At 31.9% G+C, this 27,315-nt stretch overlaps 1 protein-coding gene across 2 annotated transcripts in view; it reads left to right on the top strand.

Moving 5' to 3' along the window:
* LOC106666864 (dynein heavy chain 12, axonemal-like) overlaps positions 1-27,315 on the top strand; it is a 55,888-nt gene that overhangs the window by 3,195 nt on the left and 25,378 nt on the right. For both annotated transcript variants that reach the window (XM_014394349.2, XM_024226271.1), the window contains exons 2-30: positions 254-360; positions 3,191-4,091; positions 4,282-4,447; positions 4,582-4,745; positions 6,077-6,226; positions 6,300-6,495; positions 7,334-7,498; positions 8,616-8,790; positions 8,881-9,034; positions 9,087-9,191; positions 9,655-9,916; positions 10,002-10,148; positions 11,160-11,279; positions 11,338-11,471; positions 14,117-14,282; positions 14,358-14,512; positions 14,856-14,963; positions 15,592-15,704; positions 18,584-18,735; positions 18,913-19,088; positions 19,246-19,474; positions 21,678-21,884; positions 23,359-23,528; positions 24,196-24,475; positions 24,539-24,778; positions 24,869-25,034; positions 26,295-26,518; positions 26,688-26,822; positions 26,882-27,033. In XM_014394349.2, the coding sequence (XP_014249835.1) occupies positions 264-360; positions 3,191-4,091; positions 4,282-4,447; positions 4,582-4,745; positions 6,077-6,226; positions 6,300-6,495; positions 7,334-7,498; positions 8,616-8,790; positions 8,881-9,034; positions 9,087-9,191; positions 9,655-9,916; positions 10,002-10,148; positions 11,160-11,279; positions 11,338-11,471; positions 14,117-14,282; positions 14,358-14,512; positions 14,856-14,963; positions 15,592-15,704; positions 18,584-18,735; positions 18,913-19,088; positions 19,246-19,474; positions 21,678-21,884; positions 23,359-23,528; positions 24,196-24,475; positions 24,539-24,778; positions 24,869-25,034; positions 26,295-26,518; positions 26,688-26,822; positions 26,882-27,033 (5,609 nt within the window). In that variant the 5' untranslated portion in view covers positions 254-263. The remainder of the gene's footprint in view (positions 1-253; positions 361-3,190; positions 4,092-4,281; positions 4,448-4,581; positions 4,746-6,076; positions 6,227-6,299; positions 6,496-7,333; positions 7,499-8,615; positions 8,791-8,880; positions 9,035-9,086; positions 9,192-9,654; positions 9,917-10,001; positions 10,149-11,159; positions 11,280-11,337; positions 11,472-14,116; positions 14,283-14,357; positions 14,513-14,855; positions 14,964-15,591; positions 15,705-18,583; positions 18,736-18,912; positions 19,089-19,245; positions 19,475-21,677; positions 21,885-23,358; positions 23,529-24,195; positions 24,476-24,538; positions 24,779-24,868; positions 25,035-26,294; positions 26,519-26,687; positions 26,823-26,881; positions 27,034-27,315) is intronic.

A 27,315-nucleotide genomic window follows, 5' to 3' on the forward strand; every position in this document is an offset into this window, starting at 1 on the left:
ATTCTTTTTATATATATTATTTGTATTTTTACATATATCATTTATATTTTTTGTTATTGTAAAATGTCTTTTTTTATAGTGGATTTCGATCTGTAAATAAAAAAATAAAAAATAAATATATAAATAAATAAAAAAATAAAAAAATAAATGAGTTTTCTTCAAAGCCTTACTTCTTTAAAAGAGATGGTAGGGTCAAGAAAGTACTATAAATATGTAAAATGTGTTAATGAAAAAAAAATTTTTTTTTTTTCAGAGCACTGATAATGACTAAAACATCAAAGAAAAAATATAAAAAGGCCTATTACAAAGAAGTATGCTTACCAAATTCAAACAACCATCCAGGAATTGAATGTGACAAAGGTAGTATATTTAAAATATTATAGACTACAAATTAAGTGGTATTTTAATAAACTTAAAAGACACAAGACAATAGTAAATAAAGCCATTGAAAAATTAACAAGCAGCCTTACAGAATTTTGACTAAACATGAAAAAATAAATCATCAATGCTTTCAATCAAATTATGATGTTTGATGGGTAAGAATTTTTAAAATTGTAAAGGTGTAGAAAGTAAAAATTATAGACAACGTTGTGACTAGTTTTATGAAATTTGTTTATTTCTTACCAATTTTTTACTATTTTTGCAAAGATGCATGCCTTAAATTAACAACATACAGTAGACTCTTTATTATCTCTGCTTTCACTCATCCGTGTTTGCCTCCTAGTTGAGTTCTAGAGTAGAGTGAGAATGAGGAGAGAATGGGAACATGGAGATTGAATAAAATGCTTCAAAGTCTGAAATTTAAGGCGTTTTCTATTATCTGCGGTGATACTTGGTATGTATCCCCTGCAGATAACAAGAGTCTACTGTATTCTAGATTGTAGTGGGTGATAACAACTCATTTTTTTAAACAGAGCTCTCTCAGTAATTCGAACTAATTGTTGCAGGGGTGTATTTAGATTACTTAAAATTTTGGATTACAGAGGGTGTTAAAAAAATACATACTATGTATAAAACGAACAATTTCAACATAACTTTTATTATTATTGCAAACACAAAACATTAAACCTATTAGAATATATATACACTGTCCATTTTTCTTTAAAAATCAGGATGTTGTAAAATGTATTTAACATTTTCTTCATTATTTCTTCCTCTTTTTCACTTCTTTTTAGGCAGTATTCATACTTAGCAGAAGAAAAAATTAGACTGATCTTAATTTAATTTTTTAATAGAGAATGGTAGTGATAGATCCACTGAACAAAAGAAATTCCCAAATATTCGTATTGCTTAAACTGTTCCTGTTCATTTCGTGTCTCTCTCTCTCACTCTCTCTCTCCCTGTCCCTCTACCCTCTCTTTCTCGCTCCCTCTCCCCACTCTTTCTCTTTCGCCCCCTCTCCATCTCCCTCTCTCTCTTTCTCTCTCTCTCTCTCTCTCTCTCTCTCTCTCTCTCTCTCNTCAAATTTCTCAAACCAATCTAGTTCTCTCCCTTTGTTGAAACTATGTAACACTGTTGTATTTAAATTTGAAATTATGTTTTGCTTCTTTTAGATGGTCCTTAAATTCCGAAAATTTGCTCGATTTAGGCAAATGTTCTTTTACTCTTGTTTTTATTTCTCTACCGCTTTGTCCTATATATTTAATGTCGCAATCATTACAATTAAGTTGGTAAACCCCGCTTTTTGCCAAGTTGTCTTTAGGTTGTGATGAGAGGATGTTTTTAAGTGAACCCATACTTCTAAAAGCTATTATAAAACCTTCTTGTTTAAAAATTTTTACTAACTTTTTCTGGTAATTCACCAATGTATGGCAAACAAGAGAAACCTAATGATTCATTTATGGTGGGGTGGCTGAGTCCTATTGTTGATTCTTTTAAAGTCAATTTTTTTATTCTTTTAACTAGCAACCTATCAATAAATATTTCTAGATACCCATTGTTTTTTGCTAAGGTTTTAATTGTTTTTTATTCTTTTTTATAGTTAGCAGGTGTTAATGGAAGTTTTAACATACGGTCTATGAGCCAAATGAAACCAGCAGCCTTTTGGAACCATGGGTGGGAAGAATCCGCTGGATATCATAGTGTCTGTAGTTGTGGGTTTTCTATATACGTCTATTTCTATTAGGTTGTTTATTATGGACAATTTTAGGTCTAAAAAGTTCAAACAACCATCTTTGTTCATTTCCAATGTAAAATTTATATTACGGTGTAGAGAATTAATTAGTTGGAGGAATTCTTTGTTGTATGTTCTCGACCATATGCATAAAATATCGTCTATGTAGTGTATCCAATTTTTTGTTTCCAATCCAAACAATACATAATTTCAATTCAAATTTAAATACAACAGTGTTACATAGTTTCAACAAAGGGAGAGAACTAGATTGGTTTGAGAAATTGAAATTAAAAATGTAAAATTGAACGTGGAGATAAATGCATTAATAATAAATAGATTTTGATCTACCTCCCATTTTAAATACGTACACAAATAATGTTAAACATCCAAATAATTAAATGAATTATTTTAATTGTTATTATTTTTATAATAATTTAATAATATTAAGGTATTATTCTAATTTTTACTCTTACTTTTAATCACTAATTTATAATTGGTATACTATTATAATATTTACTTGTGTTATAATTCCTGCTTTTCACACGTTCAAATTGGGTGCCATTAAAAAACCAGCTTCTCATTGGAACTGGCGGGCATATCGGTGGGTTCACTTTTGCAATTCATATCGAGAGACATGGCTGTAGAACTTCTTCAACCTGATGATGCATTAAGTGCTCGAAATCCGGATTGTTGTAAAACAACTTACTGTGAGAAGGAACTATCTTTTCACAAAAATTGAACTAAGTACGTTCCTCGGAGCCTCTTCTTGCACTTATCTTGGTGTGAGAATTACTTTACTGGATCTCTACCGTATCTGTGCTTCACATTAACAAAGGATATGTGCTGAAGTCTGGTTTCTCATGACAGGGCATGTTTGTGAAAATAAATATAGAACACTTAGTCTGCAGTTGTGAGCTCAGGAAGTTTTATAAATTGTTGAAAAGAATGAGTGTTTTCTTCTTATCCGTGCCATTTATTATATTAGCTGTAACAATTGTATTTTTTATTTCAAATAATTACTTTGTAGTTTGTTGGAGCCTAATAAAACTTTTCAATGACATTTAAACAATATTTCAGAAAGAAATGTTCATCCATTTGAAAATAACAAAAACATCGGTAGACAAAAATGGATAACGAGAAGAAAAGGCTGTCGGAAGAATTCCCCAAACAAACTGTTTCCATCTATTGGTGTAACTAAAATAATTCTCACCCCCAAAGACGATTCGATAATAAGAAGCAATAAGCATGAGAGTGTACAATTTATTAATAAAAGTTACACCGTAACTCCTTCCATAACCCATCCTGCAACTCCTGATCCCAAAGTGGAACTCGCTGTTCAAACAGAGCAGTTAGCAGGTACACAAGGTACTCAGAAAATAGATGCAGTCAACAATATGAAATCAATTGAACAAGTTGTGACTAAATTATCAAGCAAGTTGCATCCTTCAAAAGATGGTAAAGAAAAGGATGAAAAAATGCCAGAAAAATTAACATCACGAGCATTAACGTGTTACAATGTATCAAACATTTGCAGAACAGAAAATATTTCCTTACAGAAAAGTGTTGTGCCTAAATTGATACCGGTGAGACAAGGACTAATCCCACTTGATTTATTCGCTCCCCATGATCCTTCAGAATACTATGATCAAGACATAGAACATTTACATCTCAAAGTTTACTCCGATGTCTCATTACCACTGACCCCTGGAAGTAGAAGTTCTGACAGCATTTCGAGTACACTATGTGAACACAGACGACGCAGGGATTCAAATGAAATACCTCATGAACTGTTCAGCAATATAATGAAACAGTTTCCAGATGACAGACAAAAGATTGAATTTTTCTACCCAGAGCCTATTAAACTATTAGAATTTGAAACTAATGTGAACATTGACATTTTTCGTGTGAAAGTATTTGAGCAACAGCTATTTAAAATAAACAAAGATGAATTGCACAAAAATCAAGTTCACCATCATTTGTAAGTACTCAAACGATTTTTGCCTTCTACTAAAATGTAAATTAAATTTGTTTGCAAAAAACAGAGGGGGGTAAAAGGACTTTTGGCATTTTGAAAACTTGACCTCTAAAATAAACTGTTTTAAAAATACATCTTTCTACCTAAATTCATAATTATTTCAAATGATTAAAGCTTACATCTTATGTTTTAGATGCGAGAAAGCATTAATGATAGCGCCTTCTTCTACTGTAAATAAATTTTTACACAATGCCTTTATTGGAAAGAAAGAAGTATTTTTTGTTACTGCACTAGACAGGCTGAGTAGGAATCGCCGACCAGCTCTTTATCACGCACCTTGGTTTGATCGGGGCCTGAAGGTTTGTTGGATTTGATTAACTGTAAATCAACTACTTATAATTTATGCTTGATTTTTGTTCTATTGAATTTCTTTATAATATTCACAAATAGCATTTATTGAATACTATATCATTGCTAAGTATTTGTTTTTTAGTCATTAAACGCAGAGATTGCTATTAGATTTCAAGATTTTCTTGAAGAAATGCAGACAGACATTGATGCCTTGTTCAAAAGATCGACACAAAAGGTGTCTACATATGGTAGCATTCAACATGAAAGAACTGAAACTTATTTTCCATTCAAACCATTAAAACAGGAGTAAGTTAATTATATTTATTCTGATTCTAATAAGAAAATGTTAGCTTATCATTAAAATATATTTAGCTAATTGTAATAACTTTAAAATTAAACTTTAACTTTAACCTAACCAACCACTACTGAGTGAGGTTAACCGATACAAGCCGGCATCCCACGAAGGAGTTTTCTTGGTCCCATCCTGTATCTCATCTATACTGACCTATACACTCCAATTCCATCATCACCACCTGCAGAGACGGAAATATTGTCCTCTAGCGTGAATCCTATCGAAGCTACTTCCAATAGCCAAGAACACCTTTAGCTTTTCGATGACTGGTGCAAAAAGTGAAGGATAAGACTGAATGAAGAAAAATGTACTGAGTGACACTTACATTGAAAATAAAATCTTGCCCTCCACAATATATTAACAACAAAAAGATACTGATTTCAAGTCAAGTCAAAGACTTAAGACTATACCTAGAAGGGCAGACTGATATGGAATCCCCACACAAGATTTAAAGACAACAACTTGACAGAAGACTTGGACAACTATGAAGACTTCTAGGACTGAAATCTGTCTTGACCATCAACACATTCCCTTCCTACCTTAATTGGTTTCGAGACTTCTCTTGCCCCTTAATTCCTCACACTAAGTGTCAGTATTGGCTGGTTTCTGACGGCATGTGTTATCTGGATGCAGCTATGGCATTAGTTTTAATGCTGTGACCATGCGAAAAATACATATTGTGATCACATTTGTAATATGTACTAATATGTATAGGCTATATATAAAAACATTAAACTTTAAGCCACATTATAAATAATGATCAGTTGTGTTTTGTGTTTCATTACTGCATGGTGGATGGATGGAATCCTGACTGGCAAGACCAAAATAATAAATAAAAAAACTAACTTAATTTACCAGCACAACAATTCTAGCAACTCCTTTTGGATTTAATATAATAAAATTTCTGGAGATTATTCTTACTATTTCTAATTAAGAATCAAATCTTATTCGAAAAGTCTTATAGTTTCCTTAACCCACAGGCATTCGTAGACCATAAGGAAAGTCTTTCTAGTTAGTTATATTTTCAAATTGTATATATTGTATATGTGATGAACTAAATGAGCAAATTAATACCATTTTTTCTTTGATTTTTATCAAGGTTTCTGATGAATGAAAACTACCAGGCTCTTATAGATTCACATTTAATACATTTTTGACCAAAATATCTGGGGGGGGGGTCCAAAGGAGCGTTCATCAAAAACCTCAACATTCAGCATTAATAACATTTTTTTTGTTTACAAACAATTGCAATGAATATTACATAAAATGTGTTTATGTATTTTAGTGGTGATGGCAAAAAGTTTAATCACGAAACCATCGAACCGCTGCATGATGTTGAAGAAAATGTAATGTTTTATCACCCAGTTTTCCTATACATTAGAGCAACTCTATTTGATGAATTGCCTGTACTATATTTTGATGTAGGCATATTTAGGTAAGCTTTATAATATGACATAGAAGCAGTAATTTTTAATTATGCTTTATTACAATTTTTATACTTTTTGCAGAACAAAAAGATTTTATACGATAAAACATATAGGGAAGAAAATGCTCAGTGAAATAAGGCTGTTCAATTATTATGACCTAGGATCATGGTATCAACGTGTAATAAGTTGGTTGAAATCAGATTCACATATACATCCAATACCATATGAAAAGTTGGGTGTTTTTTCGGAACTGCTAAATCAATTTATAAAAGGCCAGGTAAGACTTCAAAATGTTTTTAGACTTGATTCATATGTTGACTGCATCCTCGGCCATTTTGGTTGCCCATGGCGTAACCCAATTTATCAGATAAAATGGCTAGTATAAATTATCAGAAAACATCCCCCACAGCACACAAGTAATTTGAGTGTATAGTTAAATAATATTTACTTTCAAAAGAATCCATTATATTTAGTAGTCTATTGACCAAATTACATTTTTTAATTAATTAATCTTTTTATGTAAGGTTTTGGTTGAAGTGAAAAAGTTAGTGTCAAGAGTGGGATTCGAACCCACGACCTTCGGCTCAATACGCCGCTGCTCTAACCACTTGAGCTATCGGGACTTCGATCCATTCAGACACCAACTCCCCATCTCAACCTACAAAAAATTTCAAAAGAATTTTTCCTTTATTTTCCATAATCATACAACTGGAGTAAATAATAATTAAAATAACCCGGAAAGGCAAATTATGTGGTTTTTCACAGAAAATACAAAATCACTTCCGGTTAGTAAAAAATAAACGACCATTGCCAATGATTGATTCGTTTGCCCTTTTTGAGGCAGCCATAGAAATTTCAAATGGAATTGTGTAGCGGGTGAAGTAGAAAGTTTAAAAGTATGAACAGGAAGATGCAAACTGTGCATACACCACAGTCAGAAGGACAGTTGGCATGACACGTAGTTGTGTCTTACACAGTCAATATGTTAATTCATTTTTCAAATTTCAAAGTGTTTTTTCCCCTTCTGATTTTTTTCTTTAAATTCTACTGTATTTATTTCCATTCCTTGTGTATTATATTACTACTGATTCTATAAGCATGTTTTATATTCCCAGATCCTTGAGTATGTGACAAAAAATATTAAAGACGCTGTTGAGAAGTTTATTGATCCTTGCAGAACACCTATGATTCACATGTTTGCTTCATATAACAATAGAAGAATTGTTATGACACCATCATTTAAAAAGTTATATAGGTACTATGCTGCATGCATTAGGCAAGTAAGTAGTCAAGGATTTTTTTTAACTTTTATAATTATTAATTTTATATTTCAAGGCAAATCTATGAATTTTTGTTATGTGCAACAATATTTATCTGCACTGCTCCGCAAAAAAAAGTGGCGCAATTTGAAATTTTGATTTTTTCATGTATTTTTTTCTGTAATATTAACATCTATATTTTTTATGGTTCAGGTATTTATTAAAAGTGTGGACTGCAGTGGCCGAGTGGTTAGGGTATGCAACATGTATTTGCGCCAGACTAGTGGTTCTGGGAATGAACCCCAGCACAGCCCATAGTTTTTAAATGAGAATAGCATGAAGTGTTGTAAAGTTTGACCCCCTTATCTATGCCACCCAACGGGTAGTTAGACGTTAAGCCCTCCTGTACTACAGGAATTCCTTTACTTACTTTTTTATTTATGAAAAGATTTGGATAGTGTGAAAATAAAAATATCTCTTGAAAACAAAAAATTTAATTGAAAAAAGAAAAAATCTTTTGTGTTAGACCATAAAACATTATAAAACAAACTTCTTTTGTTAATAAGGTTAATTACCCCCCTCTTGCTCTTATTACATGCTATAATCTCTAGCCTCTCTATGCTCATAATTAAGCCTTTAACCATGACTTGAGAAATTTCATCTCAAATCTCAACTAACATATCTTCAGCTCAGCTAAAGTTGTAGGGGGGTTATTTCTTCATTTTACCCAACATCCGAGCTCATCCCAAAAGTTCTTATTAGGGTTAAAATAAAAGATACAGGCTGGCCATCTTAGAGTTCATTCTTAAAATAGTAAAACAAACAAAAAATATGGCCAAAATATTGCCAAATTAAAAAAGAAATCAAATTATCAAAATGTAAAACTTTTTTTTTAGCAGTGTAAATATGTTAAACTGGCATTTTCTTCCTTACTGGGTTTGTGAGTTTTGACTTCACTCAAACATGTTCTAGCTTTGTGCCATCTTCAGTGAGGAACTCACAGGCTCAGTAAGTGATGAAGTGCTGGTTCATCATGAGTTCACTGACTCACCATAAAATTTGTCTGAATATACAATCGTTTAAAGAAAATATTCAATGAACACAAAGTTCTTTCTATAAATTTTTTTTTAATGCACAGTTTGCAATGATTGGCAAAGGATTTATTCATCCTCAGTACTACTTAATTGAAGGAACTGAGAAGATATCAATGAGGAATACATTTTTAGACGCAACTATCCGTAATTATCAGAAGCTTGTTGTAAAAAACATGAGAAATATTATTGAACCAACTCTTTCATTTTATAGGAAATTAGGTAAAAATTATTTATTAATTAACAAACCTTGATGTTTGAACTTATTACTACATTAAGTTTGCACACTAACAAAAAGAAATCATTTTTTAGCAATGGCAATTTCCGATATAACCCCGCATCGATTCTATCGAGGGGTTTATACATTTGGTGATATGGATTTATTATTTGAAATGATATATGAAAATTTAGAGAAAAGAAAAAAAATCAGGCACCTGAGTGACTTTGAATATATTGGGATCACAAGGTACATTTTTTGTAAATTCTCAACAATTGATTAATTTTGCATTATTTTTTAGGGTCAATCAAACATATTTGAAAGCATCTTTGGAAGCAGTTATAGCTACACAGTTACATGATATCACTACAGAGTTAATACTTATGCACATAGAAGAAAATTTCAAGTAGGTTTATTTCATTTAGGATTTGTTTTTTTACAAGGCATTTCAACTGCAAGATTATATGAACTGAGGTACCGGTATGATAAATAAATGAAAATTGTATGTCGGGTTTGAATTCAGGGCCTCTGGATTCAAACGCTGGACCTTTACCTTACAGTGATGAGCACCATGTCAACACTGTAGCCACAGTGGCCACTGACACCCCTTGGGATTTTTTTAAATTATTTATTTTAAATTTATTATTTAAATTATTTCAATTATCACAATTGAATAATGATTCAACTATAATAAAGATGGTTTTAAAATAAATATTAGGCAATGAAAGTTCTTTAATATACATTTCAATCTAAAAATCTCACATGTTGGATGAAGAATCCAACAAACCTTTATTACGCCTTTATTATACCTTTTTACTATCTTACCAGCCACTTTGCTATATCTTTTTACCACTTTATTTATATTTTAGGTTGCAAAAAATGTTTAATGATATCAAGGAAAGATGTGTCAGAATTCCCAAAACAACTGAAGAGCTCATGGCATTAGGAAAGTACATGTGCTATTGCAGGACAATATTGATGGAGCGATTGAGGCTTAAATGCGTTTTGTCAATGGTGAACGTTGCAAGGCTCAGCGATTTATTGATTTTGACTCCAAACCATATAGAACTGATCTCTAAAACTGTAACAATCTACAATACCATGCCAAGACATTTTAAAAAATTCACACACGTAAGTGCTATGGAATTGTAACGAAGAATTATTTTTAATGTAAATTTGAAAGGCAAAAGTGTAAATTAAATTATTTTGCTATTAGCTGTTTGAAACATCAAGATTTGCTATGGAAAGCCGCCTACATCGAATGACAGAGGAATTGAACCATGCGCTTGAACAGTATGGAAGTGAATATCTGGAAGGGCTGAATAACTTTGATACACTTGATAAAATATTTTATTACTCTCAGGTATTAGTTAATTAAACATTTTCTCTCTTCTAGGTTAAACAGTGTTAGAGAGCTTTTGATTCTGATGACAAATTTCCACTAAAAAAATTCAGAAACCTACTTTAATTGGTTAAGAAAAATTTGATTTCCTTTCATTCAATTTGTCCAAAAATTGATTTTATTGAACGCTTCTTGGAAAATTTCAGTAGCTTTTTGTTCAGTTATCTTGTCAACACTATTTTCAGCAAAGATATGGCTTTTACTCAGATTTCACTTGTGTTTAAAAAGTGCAGCAGTGGACCCAAAACACTGCCCTGCAATACAGTAGCTTTTGTTAAGGGGGGGGGGCAAAACCTTTCTACATGCTGGCAATTTAGTGGATTGTATTTTTATTATTTATGGTGTAGTGTTAATTTAAAAGTGTATGTGAAGTTGTCTGCTGGTATTGTCAATTTGCCTGTCGAACTCGTCCAGTGTATTTCAAAAGGGCAATCAACTTACCTGTGAATTCTTAGCTCAATCAGACATATATCTTTGAATGTGGATGGATGGATACAGATACAAAATAATGGTTGCAAAGGATTGGTTGCAGCCTAAATGCCTGACAGTACATTAACAAACTCAAAACAACCACATGTTCGCGACATCTAAAAATAGCTAGATGATTTCAGAATATTTCTTGCTTTATATAATGCGCGAACATATATTTGAAATTCCACAGATAATTTGCTATCAAAATTAATCTTGAGCTAAATTCCCTATAATTTTGGTTGAACTCACTTGAATCCTCTAAAGAAGGACAACTGCATATTGAATACAATTGCAGATTGAAATATCTTATATATGAATTTACTAAACTATTATTATTGTAAATAATGAAAATCTTGGTAGTAATACTCATGAACGATGAGTAAAAGTTATCAAANAAAAATATATATATATATATATATATATATATATATATATTAACAGTACAATAACTCATTTGGTAGTAAACATGTTACAGCTGTAATATAACGTAATAATTTTCAGTATTTAACAAAAAATGTCAGATTGATGGAAGCGTTTGATGAAAGAGTTGCTTTTATCAACAAGGAAGAGTCATTATTTCAAATACCGCCTTCAACTTACCCTGAATTGGATGAGCTTAAAGTAAGTGAAAGAAAGTTTAAAAATGACAAATGACAATAATAATTATTTCAATTTTCAGTCTATTATTTTTCCATTTACAAGACTAGTATTAATGCTAAATAAATGGATGAGATACCGTAAAAAATGGTTAAGAGGGCCGTTTGACAAATTAGTACTTGAAGAAGTTGAAAATACCATTGAAGAGTTCTTAAAGTAAGTTCTCTAGTTAAAGTAGGAAAACAAAAATAATTTGTACTGAAAAAAAATATAAGTAATTTATAAACACAAATAATCTAGATCTCAGTATGGTCTGAATGAAAAATTTAAGTATTATTTACCAAATTTTCAACCTATTTTAAAGCAAAACAATCTTAAAGAAGTCTACAAATAGATATAATTAAATTTTTAATGAATGATTTAAAATTTCTTTGATGATATACTGAGTCCCTTCATTGCCCAGGACTGTAAAAAGAGGTTATGAAGAATGAGAAAAAAAACATTTTTTTTAATATTATCCACATCTAAGAAACTTGTTTAAAAAAAAAGCAACTATATGCTTTCCTAAAATTTTAGCATTTATTTTATTTGTTCTTACTTCTAATAATTTGTTCAAAGACATGTAATTTAACATTATATTGCAAAGAGCTGTGTAAGGTTCATGGCAATGCAACAATCCAGGTTGTTATCATATATCAGAAACAGGAGTGGTTCTAAAATTGACCCTTACGAACACCAATTTTCAAATGGCCCATAACTTAATAACCATTGCATACTACCTGAAAAATTGGTAGTAATTAATGAACAAGTTTTATTATCAATTTCGTAGAATTTTAATTTTTGAGTCACAATCTCATGGGATATGCTGTCAAAATCTGTAGATCTAAGAATGTTTCAACTGCATATTCGCCTTTTTCAAAAGCATCATGAATTTCATTTTTGTCGCAAGTACTGTAGAATTATCTTGGAGGAAACCAAACTGATTCTTACTCTAAAGTTGTTGCTTTTGGTCAGAAGACTAGTTTTACTTAGTTCAAAAAATCCTTCTAAACACTGACACAACAGATATAGCTCTTAGTAATGATGTAAACGTTTCATTTGTAAGATGTTACCTTGGCTATTGAGAGGGCATCCAATACTTTTTGCATGTCTTAAGGCGGCTCCAGACACATGCGATATTCGTGGAATGCCGCACAAATTTTCGCCGAATCCCGACTAGTGTGGATGGACGCTCGGCTATTCGAGTATAGTATGAATCAACTATAACTGTACAAACCTTTAACCTATTGTCAACTGTTATCAAAATCAACAGTAAGCATATACTTCTATTTAATACTATTTATTTTTCATAATAAATGATTGCTAACTAGTATAGATGTTTTAATTTACACAATAACAATTGTTTTTTCGTATTAGGACCCAATGAAACAGTTTTGGAGTTCCTCTATGTTTACGAAACAGAACCAATAATTTGGAAAGCTTCTCTTACAAATCATAAATTGTTTTATAAATAAAGCAGTAATTAAAAAAAAAAAAAAAATTAAATATATTTTTTCAATTAGTTTGTTGCCACTGCACAAAATAGTAACCGCAGCTGCAGCAATGTTGTCACTGTTGTCCATCACGATTTGTAGTAAGTTGAGCACGCCAACGGCATTTGGAAAATACATATTCCCTGTTTCCGCAACAACTAGGAAGTTATACAAAACCGGCATGTGTGTATATGTAAGCACGCTATTTGGCAATGCAAAGATGAGCATCTCGGGAATTGGCCGCATTTCCGGAATATTCGGCGGCATTCGGCGAATACCCGCATGTCTGGAGCTGCCTTTATGTTAATAGTGAATCTTAGCAATAGTGAATTTACTAAATGAGAAAAGATGTCTAATTTAAAAATGTGCATTATCCGTAAGGTAGACTTTTAAATTAACCTGAAAGGTTTATCAATGAAAAGCACTTTAACTTTGTCCGGTGTAAAAGGGGGAAAATTGTGATTTTTGCTAGTTTTACCATTTTTAATAACTTTTACAAGATATATATTATTTATTTATATTTATTGTATAGTTTTGTTTGTATATTTGAATCATAATTGTGTAAAGACAAACAAAACGAAAAAAGAACTTTGTATTTTTTCCCTTTTCTATAAATCTTTTGTAATTTTTAAAGGCATATTTAGCCTCTGATTTAAAATCATCGAGTTGCGATATTTATGATTGGTCTATGAATATTTGTCTGAACCTTAATTATCCCTGATCACCTTGGTCTGCTCATTCTCACTAAAAAAATTACATTTCAGTTCTACGCCCACTGAAGAATAGCTAAATAAAATAAGTTTTTAAATGGCTCAAATTAAAATATCAGTTCAGGACAATCAAAATCATTAGTAAATTTTATAAAAGTATGGGTTGTCCGAGTTATTATACTGAATGGTAAGTTAAGGTTGATGTTAAAATGAGTCGGCTTCTTAAGAGCCAATGCACCTCGACCAATGTTTGTTTATTTTGCAATATATAAACATATTATTATTATCTAGAGCTCAATATATTATTATATAGATCTCTTCATTAAGCTTGAGGTTTATCAAGGGCTCCTGTGGGTATCCTTCAGGCTGTGTCCCAGGAATAGAAATCAGCCTGTACAGGCCTGTTTTCACCAACAGAGGGCATGTTCTGCTTTAATATCTCTAAGTTTTCTACTTGAGCAAGAAAAACTAATGTTTCCTGTAGATGCTATAGGTACTGAAAGGTACCTGTTGAGAAAGAGAAAGATTTATTGTTTTAGTCAAACAAAAGCATGAAATATCTAAGAATATTTGTTGATAATTTTCTCTGCACAATAATTAGTTAGGACTTTTTTTTCAGAACAATCACACTGTTTCATAAGCAGTACAAATCTACATGTAAGATGCAAATACTTGATAATTATCCAAAACGATTTAAAGGGCAAGTGGATGATCCTGATTTTACTGTGTGGCCTAGCCCTCTAAAATTGACATATTTGGGCTTAGAGTCGATTAAGGAAATGAAAGTAAGTCAATCTTTTGTATTTCTCCTGTATATAATCACCCTATACATTCATTAAATTAATTTCTTATAATTATAGCACCATCTTACTTTAATCGGTATTATGTGCAATCCTTGTCTCGGTGAGATGCATTGGCAAGAAATGTCAAATATAACAGGATTCGATATGATGCCACATGCAGGCACCTGTTTGCAAAATTTCATCGACTACAATCTCGAAGGACAGCTAAATTTGTAAGTATAATTATTTTATTTTATTCGTTTAATCTTAATTTACCTTTGCAATATCATTGAACATAAAATTTTGTCTATTTATTTTTCTGATTGGATTTGTCTGAAAATAATTTTGATTTGAGACTGTCTGAAACAACAAACAGTTAAACTTTCCATCAATTATGTTAATTTTTATTTAAAATCATAATAAATAATAAAAAATATAACTTATTCAAATGAAAATATTTTCTGTACTTACTACTGTATTAACAATTTACCACTCTTTTCTTCTTACTAAACCAGCCTTAGTAAGTAACTTTTCACTCTTTTAATAAAAAAATTATTACATACATTTTTTTTTCAGATTTGAAATAATCAGTGTTGGAGCTGTGAGAGAAGTAGCGTTAAGGGAAAATTTTGAAAAAATGAAAGCAGAATGGGAGAATATGCGTTTTAACATTTTGAAATATAAGTAAGCTACATACTAGCTATGTACTACAGTGCTTTCTTCCTAATCTGAATATTGCAGAAATTCAAACTGGAAAAAATTCGACACGTTAGAATTTTAAAAGAAACAAATGAAACATTTTTTGCAGTGGAAGGGGAGAGANGAGAGAGAGAGAGAGAGAGAGAGAGAGAGAGAGAGAATGAGAGAGAGCGAGTAACTGAATGAGTGAATGAGAAAGAGAGAGAGTGAGAAAGTAAGTGAGTGAGAGATGAAGAGAGAGTAAGTAAGTGAATGAGTGAGAGTAAGACGGAGAGTGAGAGAGAGTTATATTAGTTCAGATTACTGAGAGAGCACTGTATTCGATATTTATTAAGTTGAAGGGCTTTAAATTTTTCTACTTCTGAAATACTACAAATTACAATGATTATCGTTTTTAATAATTTAAAGCTATTTAACATCAAGACAAACACTATTATGTATTTTTTGACATAATTTAGAAACAATTTGAGAACATTAACAAGACTTTGCAAAACAAGGAATTGAGGGTGTTCATAAGGTTGTTAAAGAATTACTGATAACTAATTTCTAGATATTCAATAATTAAATGTATTATTATTGTATAATTGATCTACTTTTTTTATGCATTTTTTAGAAATACCAATATTAATATATTAGGCAGTGTTGATGAGATTCAAGCGTTACTCGACGACCACATAATAAGAACGCTTTCCATGCGTGGATCTGCATTTGTAAGGCCTGTTGAAGGTAGGAGCTCTATAATAGAATAGCAATGAACAATCTTAACAATGAATATTATAATGTGTAATTATTATAAAAATAAAAACAATATTTTACAAAATCATCAGTCAAAATTTTGTCAATTAGGAAGTAGTTATTTGTTTAATATTAATGAACTACAGTCAAAAAGAATCTCTCTCCACTAATTTTTCATCACTTGTATCACATTATTAATTTTGCCATAAATCTTCTGGTACTTCTGATTATTGAAAAATGCATTAGTAGTGCCTTTGTCAAAGACAAACAGCCCCGTATCTCAAATTGGACCAATTCTGCCAATGAGTAAGGTTTTTGAGGTTTTATTAAATTGGTAAATTTTAGAGTATATTGATTCAAAGAACCTTCTGTGTAACTTTCACTCGGGGTTAGAAGGTGCCACAATCGTAACACTAGTTTACTTGTATGACTGAAGATAATTGTACTCATTTTGAACATAATCAAGCCCCAATCATATGGGGTTCTGTATTTGGCCCCGTAAGCAGGATACTGTTATGGTATTGCTTGTTTTAAAAAATGCTTTTGGTTCTGTTGAGCTTGGGGCATTGTTACTTTGGCATCATTTGTCTTTCTCCTTTGTACTAGGCAATCAAGTTGTGTAGTAACGTGCGGGATATGCTCTTCATCTTGGCCATTGACTTATGGAGTTCCACAAGGCTCTGTATTTGGCCTTTTCTTATTTGCATTATTCATTAAAGGTCTGTTCAAATACTCCAGTACTCTAAATACCACCTTTTTGCAGACTTGAAAATTTTTCAAAAGGTGAGTTCTACTGATTTAACGATGATGTTGTCTTATGAATGATGACATTAATCCATCTCTACATGATCAATAGCATATGGTGTCACTTTAAGCCCATCTAAGACCCAAGCAATTATTTTATCTGCTTCATCCTTAAAATGTTGTGCCCAACAGCATTGTAGTCCATGATGTAACTTTCCATACCCTTTAACTGTTCAGTTTGGCGATTAATTTTGACTAAAAAAACTTTCCAGACAACAAGGTTTTTGTGATTTGTAAAAAAGTTTAGTTTTTTTTATTACTTTATTAAAAAATAAGTTAATTTACACTTTATGAAATACACCACAGACTAGCACTTTTTCTCATTTTTCCACCTTTCCTTTTTGTGACACCCCATTTTAGTCAATTATCAACCTAACGTCTCCTTTAACTTGGTTATTTCTTATGAACATCACATTACACGTTTTGATCATATATCACATCTGGATAATTCGTTAGTAGGGATTCCTCTGAAAAATTATTACAAGTTGAGGATTGTTTCGGTTATTTTTTAAATTCTCACAGATTCTTCTGCCTCTTATTTATGAATACAAAGCAACTCAAGAAGACTTTTTCAACTCAGTCTCATTTCTCATCAATTGTGACTCATTTAATCTTTCCTTTTAAGTGGCTCGGGTGATAGACTAGAATCTCTTCAAGCAGCATGCGATGTGGGTGGGCTATCCTTGGTCCATGGGTGCTGCAAAGAACCACTTTGCACTCAACACATAGCCGTTTTCCCTCTCTTTTTTACTCACTCTTGCTATTACTCATTCATTCACTAACACTTTTTATCACTCATTCACTCACTCTCTCACTGACTTACTCCCTCACTAGAGGGACAAAGTCTTCTCGCGTGCTGTATCTTTATCATTATGTTACTTACTCACATTCTCTCTCTCTCTCCCTCTCTCCCTCCCTCTCTCTCTCCCTCCATCCCTCCCTCTCCCTCTCCCTCTTCTGTTCACGTTATATTTTAGTAATTTATATACATGTATATTTTATTATTATAATGTTCATAATTTTTTTACAAGTTTTTTTGGCCTTTGCGTTAGCAATTAGCTCAAGCAAATTTTATGAAAAAATATACATGTAAATATAACTATGAAATAAATATAAATACCCCTACAATATACCAAATATAATAAATATAAAAAAGTTATATACACATATATACATAAATAAAAAGACACACATACATATACATACAAACACATGCTCATAGTGTGATTGTGTGTGTGTTTGTACATAAAAGACATCTCACAGTCATAAAATATATTACACACATACACAATAAATGCATTAATAAATAAATAGCTCAATAGATAATATATACACAAAGCACACAGTTAAATAAATAAATAAATACATTTTAATTTTAAAGTATTGTAACACTGCTATATACAAAGTGCAAAATATTTTTATAAACATCCAGGTCTCTTATCCTCAAGAGATATTTGTAATTTATTGGTTTTTCTCCATGTTTCGTCATGTATATTTTATTTAAAATTCTCTTCAGTTGTCTTTCTTACACATTGAACAGATATCATTGTGGGGCATTGGTGGCCGCAGTGGTTTAGGCGTTGACACGGCGCTCATCACTGTTAGGTAAAGGTCCCGTGTTCGAACCAGACATACTTACAAATGGGCTTTTTTTCAAAAACACCGGCACCCTGAGGGTTTATATGACCTCTGCTGTTGCGAACCCTCATTACAAAAAGAGCTATCATTTCTTCTCAGGTTAATCATGTATAGAAAAGAATCACTTAACCCATGGTTGCAATTAAATCTTGTTATGATGGAGCAATCCCTCTTACTGAATTTTGTACTCACGTTTAAATTACTTTCTATACTTAATGGGGCACATGCCCTTTTGCATGCTTCTTAAGTAAACTGTTAAGCTTATTTTTAGAGCCTTACCTCGTTTTAAAATCAATATTTTTGCATAGAAGAATGTAAAAGTTGTACACAACATTTTAACAAAATAATTTTGCTTTTAATTCAAAACTATATGTATGCACTTTTAAACTCTTATCATTGTATGTAAATCTATATAATTATTCTTTCAGCGGATGTGCGAGCTTGGTATGAACTTCTCAAATTAGTCAATTTGACAATTGACCAATGGAGTAAAGTACAAGTGCAATGGCTTTATTTACTTCCGATATTTTCTTCCAAATATATTGTAGCACAAATGCCAGAAGAAGGATTACTATTCCATGTAATAATTTTTCTATATCAAGATAAAGATTTTAGTTAAATGAAAGTATTAAGAAACAAGACTATTTTTATTTTTTAATTGTAATTATACAAGCAATTCTGACGATGTATCATTAAGTATTATGTAATATAATAATTTTTATTTGCTAAGCATACTATGTATTGTCTTCTGTATTAGAATATTGATCGAGCATACAATGCAGTAATTAGAGAAGTAAATAGTGAACCTCATGTGTTGACAATTGCTGGTACTGGAGAATTAAATCAAGTTTTTGAAACATGTTTAGACAAACTGGAAACTATAAATGCTGGTGTTATAAAGTATTTAGAACTGAAAAGAATTTTCTTCCCCAGGTAAATGACTTAAATTACTAGAAATACATATATAACTATATATAAATACCTCAGTTTTGTTCTTCCTGCTCACTGAAATTAAACTATCAGCAAAGTCATGCAGTTTAATAATATAAACGTTAAGTTTCTTGGTTTTAAAAAAATAATTTTTTTTTAGGTTTTTCTTTTTATCAAATGATGAAATGCTTGAAATCTTGTCAGAAACTAGTAACCCGACTAGGGTTCAACCCCACTTACGGAAATGTTTCGAAGGCATACATTCTCTATCATTTAATGCGGAACTTTTTATTTTATCAATGTTCAGCCAGCAAAAAGAGGAAGTGGCGTTAGTTACACCCATTTCTACTGTAGCGGCGAAAGGAAGTGTGGAATTATGGCTTGTCCAGGTAAGGTTTCCACACATTAATTTTTTATAATCAAGACATAAAAATAAAAAATCATTTTAAAATAAAAGTCAATAAAAAAAGAGCTGCCAAGGGGGTCTCTTGAGTTCAATGAAACTTTTTTTATTGTCACTACATCAAAAAATATTACTAGACTCATGCCTGATGTTTTCAACTAATGGGCCCTCCATAACCAAGGAAAACAAAATTTAGGTGAGAAAATGACCAAAAATTGTGTTAAAGCTGCTTAGTTATCAAATCTATTGGAATGAAATTTTAAGGGATGTTACTACTTCTAAAAATATTGTACATTTAGGTTGTCATAACATTGATTTTGGCTAAAACAAGGAGTTGTTAGTTTTTAAATGAAGCACAGGACATTGGCTGAAAAAAAAAATTACTCTTGGCTGATGCAGCCCCAAAACAATTTTTTGCTATAAAAATTTGGATTCAAGGGCTTTAAGGGGTGCTTAAAGTCCTTTAAAAGCAAAATTTTTTGGCCTACTTTATTTATAGTGTCTTTTTGTTTTTGTAACTTTTCTTATACCTATTTAATATGACACCTGCATATCATTTACTTATTTTAGATTAAAAAAATCGTTTTATATAAACTTGAAACCTTGAAATACTTGCACAACAAAGGCGTTGAAAATTATTTTTAAAAACCTGTTTATTTTCTACAAAAACATATGCAAAAAGAATGTTTATATGGAATTTATGTAAAACCAAGATGGAGAGTGTATATAAAAATAAAAATAAATTAATTTAAAAAGTCAACTAGCAATATTAGCAAGGTTGGCAAGCGAAGGACTTAGCAAAGTAAGTTAAAATATTTTTTTTAAAAAGAAACAATGTTGATATTTGTTTTTTGCACCCTGAAAAAACCCTGAATACAAATTTTTGGGGGGAAAAAATTCTTCAAATTTTTCACCTTTCGAGTGCCTTAGATTTTAGGGTAGATAACTTTGGAATGACTTCATTGTTCAAGAGGAACTTTACGCAACTTTAGAACTCTACAAACCATACATAATGGCGTAAACGCAACTTCCATCAATAAATTAGAACTATAATTAATTAAGGTTTTTTAGTTGAGATAAAAAAGTCAATGGCACGAGCGGGATTCGAACCCACGATCTTCGGCTAGATACGCCGCTGCTCTACCACTTGAGCTATCGTGACCTCGATCCACTCGGACACCAACTTCCCATCTCAACCCCACCTTTTGAATTTTCCCTCCTTTTTGCCATTTTTCAAATGTCGTGTAATCGGATTGGATTCTCGACGACAAATGAAATGGCCACGGAGAGCTTTAGTGAAGTATACTTCATTTTAAATCATTAAATTCACTAATTTCGTGGTCCGCTTGACCAATTAAATATATTACAATTAATTAAGGTTTTTTTAGTTGAGATAAAAAAGTCAATGGCACGAGGTCACGATAGCTCAAGTGGTAGAGCAGCGGCGTATATAGCTGAAGATCGTGGGTTCGAATCCCGCTCGTGTCATTGACTTTTTTATCTCAACTAAAAAAACCTGAATTAATTGTAATATATTTAATTGGTCAAGCGGACCACGAAATTAGTGAATTTAATAAATTAGAATCTTCAGTGTGTTTTTGTTGATTTCATCCATATTTTTCTCACTCATAATGATATAAAATCTAAATTTTGCTGACATACACTGGAAGTAGGACAATTCAGCTTTTCAACGGTTGCCATAATGTTCAATTTGGATAAAATCCAGTGGAGTTGTGGATTTTGGGTGGCAAAATGAAATTGCCCCAGGCTGATCCTACCCCCCAAAAAAAATTTTTTGCTACAAAAATTTATGTTTAAGGGTTTTAAAGGGTGCTTAAAATGAATCCAAATCGGCTTTTTAAAAACCAAAATTTCTTGACCTACTTTACCCATAGCATTGCTTTTGTTTTTTGATCTTTTCATATATCTAATCTCATTTAATATGATCCTGCATATTATTTACTTATCCTAGAGAGAAAATAAATCAATTGTATAATAACTTTGAAATACATGCACAGCAAAAGTAGAAAATTGTATTATTTCTCAGATTCTAGGCCCATTTGATTGTTAGTTTTTCAAACTAGTGTTACTAAAAAAGTTTCATTGAAATTGGTGACCCCACAACCATACCCCCCCTCTGTTTGTAAATTAAATGTTTAAAATGTGTGTAAATTTTGAATTATTTACAGTTGGAACAAGAAATGGTGGCGTCAGTGCGAGCACACATATGCCAAAGTTATGCAGATTACAGTATTGTAAAGCGAAATAGTTGGATTCAAAGATGGCCTGGTCAAGTTGTTCTATGCGTATCACAGATATATTGGACAAGCGAATGCCACGCCTGCCTGCTTAGATGTCGACCTAAAATTATGAAACGATATCACAACTACTTGCAAGTAAGTTCACAAAACTTTATTTTGTACCTTTATGCAGATGACTTGTGAAATTTACCTTCCATTCCCACCTCCTGACTTAAAAACTAAATTATAGTATAGGTATGTAGGAGGACATAAACTTAATTAGCTCCTGTCTTAACTTGAATGTAGACAAGTCCTAGGATATTGTGTTTGGACCTAGTTCCTTACCTACAATCCCTCCATTTATCATAATTAACAACGAACCTATTTCCATCTGTCCCACTGTCAAAAACCTTGTACCATGCTTGATCAGGCCTCGCCTTGAAAGCTCCATATCTTCCAGATTTTCGGATGGTGCTTCTCTACTTTCCATCAGTTCTGTTGTGCCACCTTCTCTTTGATTACTTTTTGCCCTTACAACTTGACACCAAAAATTTTTAATTGTCCTTTTTTTAATTTCCATAGTAAAGTAGTAAGTTTTCATTTTGTACGTATATTTTTTTGTAAATAGACGTCCTTGAATCAGAGGCATCATTGAATGTGAATATTGGGGGTATGTTTTAAAGGATATTTTGTGAAAATTGGGGCTTTATTGTGCAAAAACAAATTGATTACTCAAAAGATCGTCCATCGCTAGCTACTACTTTTTCCCATCTTTCTGGCAGCATACAAACTAAAGGTGAAATAACGATTGGTATTTAGAGGGAATGAAAGAATTGACCGGTTTTTGCAGACCATAAATTATTGACCGAGACAAGTGTGACAACAATGTATTGTCTGATGAATATGACGGTCGTGGTTGGATATCCATTTGAGTGTTTCAAAATAGTTTTTGACTGGCACTGCAAAAGTTTGCAAGCATTGTTGTGCAAAATCGCTTTGGCATGTCTTCTCGTATTCCACCGTTTTTTCTTCAGTGCTCAGCTAAAATGCATCGATTGTAGTTGGTAGCAACCCCCCCTCATATTTTCATTCGGTTTTAGTAGCTCATAATATACTATACCTAGCTGATCCCACCAAATACAGAGCATTTGAGACATAAGGAAATTGATTGTTGAGTCACTCCCAAAGATTTTGCATTTGACAAGAGTCTTCGTTCAATAATGCCTCCAATTCTGTATTTTCTGGCATTCCTTCAAATACCTTATCCTCTGCATAAAAATCACCACATATAAACCAGTACTCACAACTTCAATCATCAACACATCAATCGGCGTCTTTCAGCTGCTTTTTTCTTCAAGTGGAAGTAAAAAATTAAAGCTTCCCACAAATTGTATTTCATTGACTCAAAAGTTGACATGTTTGGAGTTCAAAAAATATCTTGTTGTTTACAAAATGAGACATACTGAAAACTAAAGCTTAACAATGACACTTTAACATGAAGGTGGTTAGGTTATGGTCCAATGTATTGTAAATCTTTTAAAACTTACTAGTACTCTCAATACATTAAATTCATATTTATTCAAGGGGGGTTTAAGCTGCAGAATAAATTTCATTTTCATTTCATTTTCAGCAACAATTAAATAGAACTATTAAATTAGTTCGTGGACATCTTAGTGGTCGGAACAGAATAACTATGTGTTCGTTAGTAGTTATTGATGTGCACGCTAAAGATGTTGTATGGGATCTCGTTGAAAAAAATGTTAAAGGAATAATGGATTTCCTATGGCTTGCACAATTAAGGTAAGGCTTAAAGACAATATAATTTTAAAAATATCACCATGCTTTTATTTGTTATTTTTGCTAACTTTTACGTGCTATTTTTATTGAAATATTGGTGTAACCATTCCCCATTTTTTCCTATTGTCGGCTCCTTTCACCACAAAGAAGCCAACTCCTCATATAAAAGTGTCTTTCTGTTCCCAACTTCCCTCCCCACCCTTCAAAACCCAACATATATAAACATAAAACATCAATATCTCACTGGCGCACATGATAGACAAGAATGACACATCTAAACGGAAAAAAACACTTTGAGTGAGTACAAATACTTTGATTGAATCTAAAATTTTCTCATTGTATAAATTCATCTTTTTTCTCACCTCCTACATGTACATATTTGTAAAATTTAAACAATGTTTATAACTCCCAGGCCCTGAAGATGATCTCAATAAAGATCAAAACGTTGGCACGATAAAGAAAATGTTTTTCTAAAACCTACGTCACACCAGACCGCATCTCACGATCTCTGAATAATCATTAAATTTTATCATTTTTTAAACTGTGTGTGGGTTTAATTTTTAACGTTACTCATGCAATATCAAGATTATAAAAGCTGCAATTTCAATAAATACTAAGTTGTGTTTTTTGAATGTATATTTATATTTAACAAGTTTTTGTTTTGTTTAAGGTATTACTGGTTAAAGGGTGTTGTTGTACAGTTGACAAATGCTAGTGTCAAATATGCCTACGAGTACCTTGGTAATACAGAAAGACTGGTTATAACACCTCTAACTGACAGATGTTACCGTACCCTGGTAGGAGCATACAATTTAAATTTGAACGGTGCTCCAGAAGGACCTGCTGGTGCTGGAAAAACAGAAACTACAAAAGATTTGGCTAAAGCAGTTGCAGTTCAATGCGTCGTATTCAACTGCTCCGATGGTCTTGATTATATCGCAATGGGAAAGGTTTGTACTTATACACAACTTAAGTTTGTATTTATATACATTACTATTGTTTCTTTTTTTCAGTTTTTCAAAGGACTGGCATCTTCAGGGGCTTGGGCTTGTTTTGATGAGTTCAACCGTATTGATATTGAAGTTTTATCTGTCATAGCACAACAGATTTTATGCATTATGCAAGCGATCAGGAATAAACTTGAAGTATTTAAATTTGAAGGAACAACTTTAAAACTGAATCAGAATTGTTATATATGTATCACAATGAATCCAGGTTATGCTGGAAGGTCAGAACTTCCAGATAATTTGAAGGCAAGATTGTAATTTTAATATTAGTCATTTATATTATATCTTTATTGCCTTTTCGTTCTAAGGAAAAATTAACTGTTTTTTTGTTTTCAGGTCTTATTTAGGCCTGTAGCTATGATGGTTCCGGATTACTCATTAATTGGAGAAATATCACTGTACTCTTTTGGTTTTATGCATGCACGAGAATTATCCGGTAAAATTGTAACTACGTATAAGCTGTGCTCAGAACAGCTTTCTTCTCAAAGCCATTATGATTATGGTAATTATCATTTTATTGGTTTACTCATTTATACTCTTTACTGAGTGCCTACCTTCAACATTATGAATGTTGACTACAATGCTCACCCAGTAATCCAAACTAATTGCTTCATGGGAGTATTCAGATTACTGTGTAATAATAAATTATTATTTGGAGATCGTGAGATGCGGTCTGTGTGACGTAGGTTTTAGAAAAACATTTTCTTTATCATGCCAACGTTTCGATCTTTATTGAGATCATCTTCAGGGCTAAAAGTGTTTGTTTTCTGTATAGATGTGTCATTATTGTGTGTTGTTGTTGAGTGCCAGTAAGATATTGATATTTTATCTCACTGTTTTGATAATTTCACTATTTTTTTCACTATTTTCATCTGACAATCAATATCAAAATAAAACATTAATATCTCACTGGCACTCAACACGACACACAATAATGACACATGTACACTGATAAACACTTTGAGCCCTGAAGATGATCTCAATAAAGATCGAAACGTTGGCATGATGCGATTTCCAAATAATCATTAACTAACAGTCACTAAACACCACTAATAATAATAAAGTGGGAAGTTTATGAGCCGATAAATAGCTGAGGTCATCGCTGGCCCTCTGTGTGTTTTCCTTCTTTTTCTCTTCTTTCACATGTATTTTGTTTTCAACTGCAGCCATTTGAGTGTCTTGATATGGTTTCTCACTCTCTGCTTTCAGATTACTGAAAAATTCAAATTACAGAGGGTGTTAAAAACATACATGTATATGAAAAAATCAACACAACATAACTTAATCTCTCTCTGACTATCTATCTATCTTATTCACTCTGTTTTACTTTTTCACTTACTTTCTATTTCGCTAACTTTCACTCACTCACTCTCTTTATCCCGCTTATTTGCATTCATCTCTCTCTCTCTCTCTCTCTCCCNTATCTCTCTCCTTCCTTCCCTCCCTATCCCTCTTCTTCTTCCTCTCCCTTTGAAAATATGAAACTAGTGTGTAATATGAACATGTAAAAATGTCATTTTTTTCAAAAACTGAGGAAAAGTGCTCAATACTGTATTTATATCCACTGTATTTCATTGTTCCTTAGATCTATTCTTTACTTATGCTTAACCTTCAAAAATACTACAAATTTTATTTTATTAATTGTGTCTTTGATATGTGCTCTATGTCAGTAATGATAATTTGATTACGTTATGAGTATTAGCTACTTTATCTATCACTCACCGAACATTTTCATTTTTTGAAATGATTTATTGAATTTTAGGTATGAGAGCTGTTAAAACAGTCTTATCTGCAGCAGGTAGATTGAAGTTAAAATTCCCAGATGAAAATGAACATCTATTAATATTAAGGTCTATAATTGATGTCAATTTACCGAAATTCTTAAATTGTGATGTACCTTTATTTAACGGAATCATATCAGATTTATTCCCAGGACTTAAATTGCCTGATCCCAACTACAGAGAATTTTACGCTTGTATTGAAAAGGTACAGTTGGATTAAATAGAAAGAAATTTTTAAATGTAAACTCCCAAGTTTTTAATAGTTTTTGATGAAATAAAGATAATTTAAGCATGAAATTATTTATATAAACAAACTCATTCATTATTAGTTAAAATACGAATTTGAAATTTATAAAAGTCTTTATTTTTTGTAGTCATGCATGAAAGAAAATTTACAACCACACCCAATATTTATAAAAAAAGTGACACAATCCTATGAGATGATGCTTGTTCGTCATGGATTTATGCTTGTTGGGGATCCGTTCAGCGGAAAAACGAAATCTCTTAAGGTAATTTATTGTACATAAGACATATTAATTATATTTCTAATTAAAAACCTTATAATTAGATTTTAGCTATGGCCTTAGCTAGAATGGGACAAAGGCTTCCGATCAGGTATATAACTTTAAATCCAAAAGCCGTCACCATTGGCCAGTTGTATGGTTCTTTTGATTCAATTTCTTATGAATGGTCTGATGGCGTAATTGCGACTGCATTTAGGTAACTATTTTTTTATTTTTTCTGATTAACTAAAAACTTAACGTAATTCACTTCTTTTGGTGTGGGGCTCCCACTGCTCAACTTTTGCCCGAACCACAGGTCCAATTGTGTATCACTGTCGGTATGCTCAACGGCCGGAATCATTGGACAAGTGCCAAAAAGTTTCACTTTCTATCCAGATGTTCACAGGCTATGGATACTTGATAGTAAGGACCTCAAAGTGGTTAGGGACAGGGTGAGCAGCATTCTTGGAAGTTATTTAATCCCGAGATAACTGAGCAT

Source organism: Cimex lectularius, unplaced genomic scaffold (genome assembly GCF_000648675.2).
Source record: "Cimex lectularius strain Harlan isolate CLEC.00 unplaced genomic scaffold, Clec_2.1 scaffold115, whole genome shotgun sequence".
Taxonomy (NCBI): Eukaryota; Metazoa; Arthropoda; class Insecta; order Hemiptera; family Cimicidae; genus Cimex; species Cimex lectularius.